The following is a 12564-nucleotide window of genomic DNA, read 5'->3' as shown; positions in this document are numbered from 1 at the left end:
TCCATTTATTTCTCTGCTGAATTTTGCTGTAAAGAAGAAGTTGCCATTTTTTTCCTTGCGCGCGGTTATCACGTGGGAAATTCTGCGTTGTGAGAATGCGCAGTGAAATACTTAGAAATGACCTTTAAAAGCAACCAAAAGTTGCCGCGTGTTTATATCTCTTATATAAATGTCTGCCATACTCATAAAAAAAATAAAGTTAGGTCAAACTTTCATTTTTGTTTTGATAAACATGGTGCGACATATTATATAACAATTCTGTTATTTAAATGTTATCTGATATTGCGTGCCCTTTTGGCCATGGCTCGAGGCAATCTGGTGCTGTTGAGACTCGTTTGAATTGTAAGTTAAGACCGGAAACTCATTATGTCACAAATACGTAAAATACGGTAGCAGAGATGCACCAATTCAGTGTTCCTCGCCATTGCGTGATAGTTGCGCCTGTGTTATCGATTATTTGAAAGAGATTCGTTCTTAGTGGCGAGACCAAAGGATAACTGGAGACTTAAATACCTTCTCCCTGCGAGAGAGAGTACGGCTACACGTAGCCAAGGATTTTTTTTTACCAAAAAATACATATTCATTTCTTGACATTATTTAATACATTTAGAGCTCATTATGCTGATTTATTTTATTGTGATTGAAAATTTTCGGCGTTAGTGGATGACATAACTATGTTGGCTTTCTATTTAGCCCGCGTGTGACGAGTATGAGTGAGTAGTACCTAATGTATGAGTAGTACCTAATGTATGAGTAGTACCTGATGTATGAGTAGTACCTAATGTATGAGTAGTACCTAATGTATGAGTAGTACCTAATGTATGAGTAGTACCTAATGTATGAGTAGTACCTAATGTCCTCTCGGCCAGAATGCACGAACATTGTAGGAATGTTCTTTCAACGAAAGTAAACGAAATTTGAAAAAGTCGACGCAAGCTTGGATAATCGCTTTTTATTAAAGGACTCAACTTGTTTTCGTTATGAACATTCACTTTGTGGTTCGTCATCTTTTACGTCCCTTGCATTTTGATATTAGTTTGCGGGAAACGTAACTCTATACGCGTAACTCTATACCTTCACCTAGATTTCCTTCTTGTGTTTTCCTCACGGTAATATTTGTCAGGAAAACTCAACCACAATTACAACTCATTCTCATGGATTATTTAAGTCGTGTGGTTCTATCAAGTTTTTATTTGATGCAAATCATTAACTTCACACTTAGCCTACTTAAGAGCCATTTTAAATTTTTTGGCCTTGTTCGATTGTAATACCAATTCATTCCTTGTGGTTATTGTAGCAGAAATATAATGTGTTTGGTTTCCAAAATATCGATGCATACCGAGTAGAAGTAAATTTATGATAATACACACCAAGCGAGCCACATGAGCTATTTATTGTCTGTTATTGTCCTTCTCTTCAGGGATTTTCATGTCAGCATCCCTCTCAAGGCCTAGTTGATTTGTAATTATATTTCGCCAAGGTAGTCTTCACGGACTCCGCGGATTAGTGTTTTTTGATTTGGTGGCTATCAATTCCCTTTTCATTTAGTCGACCCTAACGGCCTCCACTCGAGCCAAAATAATTTCATCTTACGTGGAACAGTTGTGCTCCCATTTTAAGTGGCGTTTATTTTGTGTAAGTGTTTATCTTCCATTCCCTTGTTCAGTTGGCCTTGATTTTGAGTTTGCAACGGAGTTATATTAACACACTCTACGCATACGATCCGTAGCATTGTCTAATAATAGCTGTATTGCCTTTTCAGTTCAAGCTCATAACGACAGTAGACGAACTCAAGTCTTACATCGACCAGACACAGCTTACACCTGAGTTTGGTGGAGTCTTCAATTATGATCACGACGAGTGGATCAGATTTAGAATAGTAAGTTTTACTCTTAATCGTAACACTCTCCCATTGGCCTGCGGCAATTTCGACCCACTGAGGTACGGTCGATCCACTTTTCTTAAAGGGTGCCACAAATTTACGAGTGTTGGAATGACACTTGAGGAGCAAGTTGTACGCGCCTTCTATAGGAAAATGACTCACACTGAGTAAAAAACGAGTTGTCTGTTTAGCTGGCTCAGTGAGAATAAACCTTGATATTTTTGAACTTTTATCTACCACGAATCGTGTCAATCCAATATCGATTACACCACATTAATAATTACTATGCTTTTATTCTCATCGCCGAAGGACATGATTAAGCAGAAAATAGTTGAGGAAACCTCGTTCATTTTGTGCGCAGTTTCAGACTTGTCGCTGCGGGTCATTTGTACTATGATAGGATATTTGCAAGTTACGTCTGAATCAGTTCAGACGTTCTAACATTATTGAACTTTAATATCTAACTGCCTCTCGAGGAATACGAATTTCGGTGTCTAGATAAGGTACGAATACCTTAACATAGTGCCTTTTTCTAAGCAATTTGACGACAGAAGGAATTTGATGCTTAACGGTTAAGTTATACTATGATATGAATTAATTTCCGATTAATTTGTTCCAATAAACTATTTTTTTTTTGTGGTAAATAACTCTGCCTTTTTAGTGAAGTAATTATCACATATTAAAGCTGTCTTATGTGTTGAACAATACAGGAAACGCAATATATTCTTCCGTTGTGTTATGCAAATGATTTTCCACAAAAAATCCACCACAGATATGGCCTTCTATTTAACGATGTATTCTATTCAACTTTCGTGAAGCGGTGTGTGTGTGTGTGAATTTTTGTATTTCCTGTAACTTGGAGTTTACTCGTCCCTCTGTACAACCTGTGAATTAATTCACGCGATACTATTTGTTTTAAAACTTTGGAAAAAAAGGTGATAATTCCGTGGTCGTACAAATTTTGTGATGTTGAAAAGTGAAATGGTCTTGGTCTACAATACTTTTGGCTTGTATCAATGCTGATCCAGTTTTTTTGGAGCATTCCGTTTTCTCCAAGGGAGGTCGTTTTTTCTCGAAGCCTTTGTACCAGGACCTAATATTCCGCTTATCTGCTTCACTGACTTTTCATTATTAAAAGTTTTTCAGTTAATGAGTATTTTTGGAACAAAGACGGTTTAAAAATAGGTCTATTAGCCCGATGTACACAAGTCAATAAGCACGAAAAATAAAGCTTCAACGGTCTAAGGTAGCAGTTCGTGGAAATGATTCATCTAAATAGTTTAGAGAGGACTTCAAGGCGTACACGTATAAACAGTAAAGAGGTTCTTCACGCAACGTGTCTCAATCTAGAAGATTAAGTTTACAATATTGTTTTAAAGGCAAAAGGTTTTGCTGAACATATTTTGTACGCAGAAGATTAAGTTCACTTCATTTCCGCTGTCTTTGATATTTGATATTTCCTTTCGGAGCAACGTGTTACTTCAAAGAGACTAATCCCAGGTTTTTAATCCTCAGAGTTATATGCTGTTTGTAATACAAGACAAGAAAATCTCATTGAAAAAAATCATATGATTTCCTCTTTTCAGCACTCCACTGATTTCGTTAAGTTACTTGGACAGTTAATTACACAGACATAATATCTAGTGATGGCGATAACATTTAAATTCCTTAGTAAATTTAAAGAATACCGCGTCTTAATTGAGTTCTAATAGTGTGAAGTGTATTGCCGTTTAAAAAAATGTTTTCTTTGTTCTTCCAATATCCATCCTTTGTATCACCTTGCTACAAACCGCAACACTCAGAGCTTAGCTGAGCGCCCAAAAGCCGACTTCCTCTGACTTTAACCAAACTTATTGGTTGTATCGATTGTACGTGACGTTTAAGCTGCCGTCGTACCTCTATCCAGCGGTCAACTTTCAAGGCACTCAGTAGAGGGTAAAATACTGCTAAAATTCCTCCCCGGGATTGGGCGCAAGTAGCCGCCCTCTGACCGCAAGGGAAGGAAAGATTTCTGTTTTGTAAAGTATGCTTTGAGAATAACACGGTTGTCGTGTTTCAGAAACTCGAACCGTTCATGACTGGATGTAGGAGCGCTGCTAAACTGGCCATGGGCGTCATGCAACAATTCACAAGCAGCACGCTTGGAGAAAACATTCAAGAGTGTAAAGACCTACTAGAACAACATCATCAAAAGATCAAGGACGTGTTTGAAGACAGTAGGTTGTCAGCTTTGCAAGTCGAGGGGGAACAGATCTTAATCAGACTGCAAGAAGATGAGGCGTCGTTACCAAAAGTACCGGATTACATCGAAACTGTGAACTGTGTCACTAAACTCTACCATCAGATGAATGAAGTGTTTTGTAGATTAGAGATGTTGACGGAAAACAGAACCAGGAGATTAGAGCAGTGTCTGGCCTTGAAAGAGTTTGAAAAAGACATGGAAGAGGTACGGTCGAGGAAGTTGCTTCATGTGATAATATTGAGACATCAACTTACTTCCCACAGTCTCCTTTGAGTTGTTTTTGTTTATTTTCATTTTGGGGGAGAGTGTTGGCAAGTAGGTTGTTGTTACAAGTGTGAGTTTTTGAAGTTTTCGTGAAAGTTCGTGAGTCCAGCAAGTTCCCGACCGTTATTTCTAAGCAGAAAGTTAATGCTATTTAAGGGCAAGTAACATAAATAAAACCCCAATCACGCGTGGTTACGACAAAAGCGCGAGCAAAAATTTTAACAGTGTTGATATTATGAGCTGGTGTTTACGTCAATTGTGTAGATGACGTCACGATCTCTCGTGAACGGAAAGCTGTGAAACTCTTCTCCAGGCTTTTACACGCGCTTTCCTATCGTCGTTATTTTGCGCTGACCTTGGCAACTTTTGTTAAAACTGTTTTTAATCTGAGGATCGGATGTCTAATTCTCATTCTTGGTACCGTACATTTCCTTTTGAATTACTTTGGAGAATTTGGTGTGAATCAAAAAAGCTCCCCTAGCTGATGAGTTTGTTTATTCTCATAACCATTCTGATGTGTGATGGATTGTAAGGAGAGGTTACATTTTCACTTCCATATTACTTTCTTGTGTCGCGCCACCTCATGAAAAAGAACGAACATGTTCCCTGACCTGTTGAAGCATTGGAACATGGGCTCATCTCTTTAACATTCCATTTAATTTGTAGGTGATGGGGTGGATATCAACGAAAGGAGAACAGTTTTTCGACAAACATACTGAGGTTGGAGATTCCATTGGGCACGTGAAAACACTTCAAGAAGAGTTCGACAATTTTGAAAATAAAGCCAAGGTAACAAAGAAGAACCATCCGTCTTAAAAGAGAAAACTCACTTATATTTGAGTGTGCACTTTCAGGAAAAAAGAAAACTCACTTATATTTGAGTGTACACTTAAAGGTAGAAGACAAGTCGCCAGATAGCGTCAGTGTCTGGGTTTTAGAGGGTTATGTTTCCCTAATTAGCCACTTGTATTCACTCGCGCAGAAATTAACAGAACATATCGTCTTGTATATTATTTGTATTTATTTGTGATTCCTTGTTGTTAAGTGAAAGTGATGCTGTGTGCGATGTGCTTGAAGTAAACCTCTGTAAATGTGACGTGTGGAACTTGTTAGTCCTGGCCATTCAAACATGACCACAGTGCATTGACACCATTTGCGAACTTCAGTTCGCGGCCAGTGGACATTCAGCGCACTTTGAATGTTTAGGGATGAATAAGAACACGACTTGTGGTCTAATGATGCTGTGTTGATCAGTCTTTGGCAATTGTACAGTACTTGTCAGGTCTAATATTTTTTATTTGTTGGCGCATGGTGCAGTTGAAATTACCTGAACTGTGCACCTTTAGATAACGTTTGGTATATGGCGCAGTTTCTTACTGCATTTTAGAGAGTTTGTTCTTGGATATGATCGTGGATCATGATTTAGATGTCTCCGTTCACTTGGAGTAATATAATACCCCTGACAATGTAATGATAGTAGATACAATTTGTCACTTTTTCAATAAGAACAATATGGTTGTAGATATAATTGGTTGCTTTGTTGTCGTTGTTTACAGTGTTACTGTGACCGTGTGGAAAACCTCCTTGAGGAAGGAAGCAGTATGGTCGAGGGAGGCCATTATGAAGGAATTGGAATAAAGGAGAGGAAGCGATCTTTAGAAGAAGTCTACAGAAAGTTTTGTAGAAGACTTGAACAGAGAAGACAACAACTTAGTTCTTCAATGGAGTTTTACCAACTGGTAGATCAGGTAATTGGGGACAGTACACTTTATTAAACTGGTAGGTGCCTTCAATGTTAGCTACAACAGCCTTAGAAACTCTGAGGGACGCATCAGGCTACCATAGCAACATTACACTTCAGAAAGAGAGATCTTAAATGTACCTTTTTTTCAAAAGTATTTGTTGAAGCTCTGCTCGTAATTAAAAAACTGAAGTTATAGTTCAATAAAGTAAACATTCGTGATGAGGACTCGAAGCTCGGTCCTTCCACCTTCATTTCTGCACAAATGAATAACCCGCAGCTGTCTTAATCTTTATGTGACAGGCCTCGGAATGGTCCATGGCGACACTCACCCAGATGGCCACCATGAACATGGAAGAGATTCTTTATTTGGAAGGAGTCACAGCGCTGTCACGTGCTCTGGAAAAATACCTGGAAGATACTCCAGTGTGGAGTGAAAGCCGGCTCAACAGGATCTCTGAATTGGCTACAAATCTGGGAAGCGCTAAACTGGTCAAAGTGGCCGAAAATATACTGACGAGATACAAGGAGATATTAGACATGTTACAGAAGCGACAGGAGACTCTGCGCAGAGCTGAGGAGAGACTATCGGTGAGTTTGATTTTCAAGTGTTTTGTCCGACTCTCAGAGGATAGAGCCGCTTTTCGGAGATATTACGTGTGGCGATCCAGACTCAGCTAACAGGAAGTCCAAATGGACGACTCTTAACTAGAGAATTCTATCTCAGCTCCTTTTCGGAGAGGATTTTGACAACTTAGCAATGTACCTGATTTTTGGTAATTTGAATCGTCAAGGTAAATCATAAAAGGTTAGACCCAAGGGCAGTGATGAGAAAGAATGGACGAATTATCCAAGAATTACAAGAAAAACATCTTTCCTGACATAGTTAACCACTGTTCAGACATCGAGTGTCGTATCGGGCCCGTGAAGAAATATGAGGTAGAAACGAAGCAACGAAGAATACTTTATGGCACTTTGAAACAGGTTTTTCAATTTTTCGAGGGTGAAATTACTTTTATCACATGAAGTACTGCAGGGGAAATTAGAGATCGATTCCAGTAAGCGTAAGATTAAGTTATCAGGAGTGAACTGTATGATGTATGTTTCACAGCAGCTGAACGTTCTGTTCTTCTGATTTTTGGTTCTTCAAGGGTCATCCCTCAAGTGAAGCTAGCAGCACCACTACTGGTGGTAGTGACGAGTCCACTACTTCTAGTCCTGGCCGAGAGGAGGACGTGGGCGAGGATGACAGGGACTTGGGTGAGAGTGAGGATGAAGCGGACAAACCGATTACGCACGTGGAGGCGCCTCCTCGACGGCGAAGGTCATCATGTACCCCACCTTCTGCCTTGTATTCATGGAAAGAGGTAACACTTGTCAATAGATCAGTAATAGACTTTATTCTGGATGGAATCATTTCTCTGTTGAAGTTTTTTCATTTGTTTTAAATTGTCTTTTTTCCTTGTCTTATAGAATGAGCTTCCTGTTGTTGAAGAAATGCCACCGTTGAATCCCCGCACAGAAGAGTAAGTGGCCTTAATTAAATTGTAACGAAATTTGTCTATGTTTCCTCACTCCCTGAAAAATGATGAAACTTGCAACCATGAAGCAGCCTAAGTAAATTCACGTATTTCTAAACGTAGCAAATCTCGGCCGAAATCGTATCCTGTTCTTTGTTCCGCTTCGTGCCTCGTTGTTCGGTTAACATATCACGAGTAGTGTCTGTCCTTTGTACAGCTGTGTTGATTTGTTTTCTTATTGGATCCTAGAAAGCTGATGTACATATTTCAAGAAATGGTGGACACTGAGAGGGACTATGTCAAATCGCTGCAGTACATCATGGATGTGAGTAAAATATTGTAAAATTGTGTAGAGCGGGTAAAGAAGAATTAAGATTTTTATTGTTATTTTGAATGGTGTACAGCTCGTACATCAATGTTCATTTTACTCTCCGTTCTGTTGTAGAACTACATTGTAGAGATGGATAACCCAGAGTTACTTCCTTCACTGAAAGGAAAGAAAAACATTCTGTTTGGAAACATCGAGAGAATTCACGATTTTCACAAAAGGTAAGAGTCGTGTCCAAGCAATGCTAAGCCGGTCGTTAATCGTTTGATGTTGTAGGCGCGTACCGCTTGCAACGAAATACAGGAAATAAAGAGCAACGTTCTGTTTTCCTCCCAGTAGGAGTGCATATGTTGAGTGTCAATTCTTTTTCTTTGTAGGTATTTTCTGCAGGAACTAGAAGCATGCAAGGATAGATTCTTGGACATTGGAAGTTGTTTTCTTAAATGGGTACGTGTAAAAATATAGGAGGGAATCCAATTGATAAAAGAAGGATATTGCAAGGGGTAACTGAGCCACCTTGTGCTGATTACGTACTTGCATAATGTTCCTTGAAAAAGACAGCAACCTAAGCTCGGATTGCCAAGTGAAACCAGTTGAGTGAAGTGCATTTAATAAATTAGTTGAAAGTTGTCTGATGGAGGATATGTGTGCATGATATATTTGTAGGAGCGCCAGTTTTATTTGTACGCTTTGTACAACAAGAACAAGCCCCGTTCAGATCAGCTGCTCTCTGATCATGGCAATGTCTACTTCAGGGTAAGTCTTGATTCGATCAACTTTATTCCACGGTTTGATGAACCTCTTACTGTCATTGATTTGGTGGAGATCTAAACCAATATAATCAGGTGGTGGTGTCAGACATTTTGAAATAATATGCAGTGTTTTTGCTTCAAGTTCTGCTTGGTCGTTATAACGTATAATCTTTCAGCGTGGTATGTGTCTGTTGTGGTTAACTCTAAGGACTGTCAATCCTTACCTGGTCGAAATAATAAACTTCTTTATATTTATTTTTTTTATTCTCAGATAAGGTCATTAGAAACTGGCGTTTTTCACTAATGACGTTAAGTGCATTTATAGGTTGAAAAAAAAAAGTAGAGTTAATCTGATGCGGTTATTTATCTCCAGGCTCGTCAGAAAGAACTTGGGGACAAACTTGATCTCGGCAGTTTTCTTATAAAACCAGTTCAGCGGATGGGAAAATACAGTCTCCTGCTACGCGTAAGTCAAACATATTCTTTAGGGACATAAGCTAAGCTTCCTAATTTCTCTGAGAAGAATGGTAGAACTGAACGCACGACTACCTATACCCATGTGGGAGAAGCATTAACGTTACTTAATGGCAGACGGTTAGCGTCCTGGATTCGGGTGAAGAGGTCGGAGTTCGAGACCCGGCTGGGTCATTATGTTGGGATTTGGGCAAGTCAGTTAACTTTCACTCAACTCTCTTTACCAAGGAATGTAAATGGGTACCGGTGGATTGCCAAGGAATGTAAATGGGTACTGGTGGATTGCCAAGGAATGTAAATGGGTAACGGTGGATTGCCAAGGAATGTAAATGGGTACCACCGGTGGATTAAATGGGTACCGGTGGATTACCAGGAAAATCAGCTAACATGCAATGGACTCTAGCATCTCATCCAGGAGGAGTAACAATGCTCTTATGAAGCATTATGTTGTAGAGAGTGCAATAAATTCCTAAAATACATTCGTAATTCAACTGAGAATAACAAGTGTTAAAGGTTTGCAAGCCATACTTGTATTTGTTTTCACTATTGACGCATTATCTGTTTTTGTTTTTTTTTTTTTATCGCAGGATATGATCAAGGCACTCAGCGTTGGACATCCCAAAATCACTGAGCTCAAGGTACATGATAATGTTGGGCGATTCTTGTTTGCGGTGCTGTCTTAATAACAATATACCTTTCGTCTAAGAACCAGTAAATTGATTGAGGCTGATTTTCTATCGCTTCTTTAATTTTCAGGCTGCTGAAGAAATGGTGAAATACCAGCTACGGCATGGGAACGACTTGCTTGCCTGGGACTCACTGAGGGGCTGTGATGTAAGTGCGAGAGGTCATCAATCCAATAAAACTGTTCTAACACAATTTCCCGGTCGATGATTAATAAACATGGGGCTGTCATAATTGTATCTACGCTGTTTATTTGGTTTTTACGTGTTCCTGATCTTTGTTAGTTGTCCATAAACATTCTTTTTACCTTACGTTACATTCAGAACTGTAATTAAAACTAAATATCTTCCCGCAGATAAACCTGAAAGAACAAGGCCGTCTATTACGCCAAGACAACTTCACCGTTTGGAATGGGAAGAAAAAGCATCAACGGAGAGTTTTTTTACAGGATGATCTGGTTATATTCAGCAAAGTGAGGAAACAGCCTGGAGGAGTTGACTTGTATTACTACAAAAACTCTCTCAAGGTACTGGATTATTTTATAAATACTAACAGGAATAAAGATGAATGTAGCTTTGGCCGCCAGGGTTTGCCCTACTATTTGAACTCAAGAAAGAGCGCCAACACTACCAGCACTATTTTTTAAAACCACGCTTAAGTCACCCCTTTTTTCAAAAAACATCCTCAGCTTTTTAGTTTTGAATCGTTTGGTCCCCTCCATTTTGTTCTGCACGTGTATTTGAGCATTTCCAGGAATATTGTCCGACCCAGTCTTCTCCTCCTGAACTCGATATTTGTTTCTTTTCATTTAGACCAGTGATTTGGGTCTCACGGAGAACGTCGGTGACAGCGGGCTCAAGTTTGAACTGTGGTTCAGAAGAAGGAAACCAGATGATACTTTTGTTTTACAGGTCAGTGGTTCAGACCCAATGACATTGTCTGTATACATATCACGTAATTGTTAGATACCAGATTTTAAGACGCCTTATACCTCCATTTGTTGTGCGTGAAGTTCCATACTCATAGCAAGGTATTTAGTGCTCGGGGCATAGACCTAAGACATTTAATGTTGAAACTAACTTTTCAAGTTGCCAATTGACGTCAGTTTTCATTTGTTAATCCGTAGGCACCATCTTTCGAAGCGAAAACGGCTTGGGTGACAGAAATCACAAGGTTACTGTGGAAACAAGCGATGCGAAATAGGGGTGAGTGTTCAAGTCAGTGTACATGCGTGCGTGCGTTCATGGGTGTTTCTTTTCTGTGCTCGTACTTTTGTTGTAGACCAGTCCCAGAAAATTTAATCAATTTAATCTCAACCAATTTAATCTCAGATTACTTTTTGCATTTAATTAAAAATCGTTTTTATCTTTGTTTCAATTTGCAGAGTATGGTTTAACAGAAGCATCAACGGGTATAAGTGTTGGAAGCCAACCACCTCTCGTGATACCCAGTACCCAGCCTGGGGACACATCACCTTACCAACCAGTAGTTAATGCTGTTCATGTGCCTCTTATTAGGACTCAGTCCCTTCCGTCCAACACCTACAGTCCCCGTACGGCAAAGAAACGCCTATCAGTTGTTAGTTCAGAGACTGCCTCAAGTATGGAGTCTTCAAGTAGTAGCGGTGTCTATGACCTCAATCTTCCTGCAACGGACGAAGAGAACTCTATACGAACCAGCATTGCACCACCGCTCGAAGAAAAACTGTCGAAATCCGGTGGGAAACGCAATAAAGTGCGGAAAATATCTACAGAGAAATCACCTTGGGCACATTTAAATAATAAAGAAAGACTTGTTGAGGAAGTTTCCTTCGGCAGCACGGAAAATCTCTCTGAAAGAAGAAAAAGTAGTGTTGAGGAAACGCCGGACCTCAAACTTGGAAAAGACAAACTTGTTGTAACACCAGAGGAGGACAAGGAGGACAAAAAGATCAATAATTTTTTCAAATCTTTTTCTCTTCGGGAGAAATTTACTGATAGGGATAGATCAAGGAGTCTTGAGGACAGTTTTGTTGGTTCACCAGTTATACGGAGAGCAAGTAAAGAGAAAGACGGTCATAACACTGCACCGCGTAGGAGATCATTTATAGAGAGGATATCGATGAAATCACATATGGACAATTCCCCAAAGAGACGTAACTCGTTAGAAATTCCTAGTCCAAAGATTGGAAAGAACCTTGATGAAGACGAGGAGAAAAACGAGACAATCAAGGGACAAACTACAGAGGTAAACAAAAATACTTAATAAACTTGTACCAAGTTTTGATCTTGGTTCATCTGGCGGAATTATAGCGATCGGGGCCTTACAACGTCAATGAGAACAGGCACCCAGAAACAAAAGAAAACTCTCGCCCAGTAGAGACAAATTCGCCATTATGTATCTTACTTATCCCCTTGGAGATGTTTGTTAAGAAAAACAGAAAAACGTTAGGTTACGCCAGTTTGATTCGTTGCGCTGCAAGTTTTTATCTAACATGAAGAAGGAACCTTTTTCAAGGGTCCTTAACAAAGTTCGCTAAATTGTGTTTTTAAAACGCAAGAGTAACGTTCTAGAAAAACCGTGTAGTAATGATATCCGAAACTGAGTTGTTGACTCACGTTTTGGGCGTGTTGCAAAATAAGGCTAAAACGAATCTTGAATGCTCATGCTCTCAGTGCCCAAATGGAAATAGTTTATT

General features: G+C 39.4%; 1 protein-coding gene across 1 annotated transcript in view; it reads left to right on the top strand.

Annotated features, from left to right (window-relative positions):
- The window catches only part of LOC111332965 (puratrophin-1), a 34471-nt gene that overhangs the window by 20594 nt on the left and 1313 nt on the right, over positions 1–12564 (top strand). The window contains exons 8-25 of the mRNA XM_022938455.2: positions 1763–1879; positions 3942–4328; positions 5055–5177; positions 5945–6136; positions 6433–6720; positions 7281–7496; positions 7603–7655; positions 7899–7974; positions 8095–8198; positions 8355–8424; positions 8644–8733; positions 9103–9195; positions 9791–9841; positions 9960–10037; positions 10243–10413; positions 10700–10798; positions 11014–11092; positions 11272–12113. Coding sequence (XP_022794190.2) covers positions 1763–1879; positions 3942–4328; positions 5055–5177; positions 5945–6136; positions 6433–6720; positions 7281–7496; positions 7603–7655; positions 7899–7974; positions 8095–8198; positions 8355–8424; positions 8644–8733; positions 9103–9195; positions 9791–9841; positions 9960–10037; positions 10243–10413; positions 10700–10798; positions 11014–11092; positions 11272–12113 — 3129 coding nt within the window. The remainder of the gene's footprint in view (positions 1–1762; positions 1880–3941; positions 4329–5054; positions 5178–5944; positions 6137–6432; positions 6721–7280; positions 7497–7602; positions 7656–7898; positions 7975–8094; positions 8199–8354; positions 8425–8643; positions 8734–9102; positions 9196–9790; positions 9842–9959; positions 10038–10242; positions 10414–10699; positions 10799–11013; positions 11093–11271; positions 12114–12564) is intronic.

The sequence above is a fragment of the Stylophora pistillata genome, chromosome 3 (genome assembly GCF_964205215.1).
Source record: "Stylophora pistillata chromosome 3, jaStyPist1.2, whole genome shotgun sequence".
NCBI classification, from domain to species: domain Eukaryota; kingdom Metazoa; phylum Cnidaria; class Anthozoa; order Scleractinia; family Pocilloporidae; genus Stylophora; species Stylophora pistillata.
This window is presented reverse-complemented; position numbering and strand designations above follow the sequence as displayed.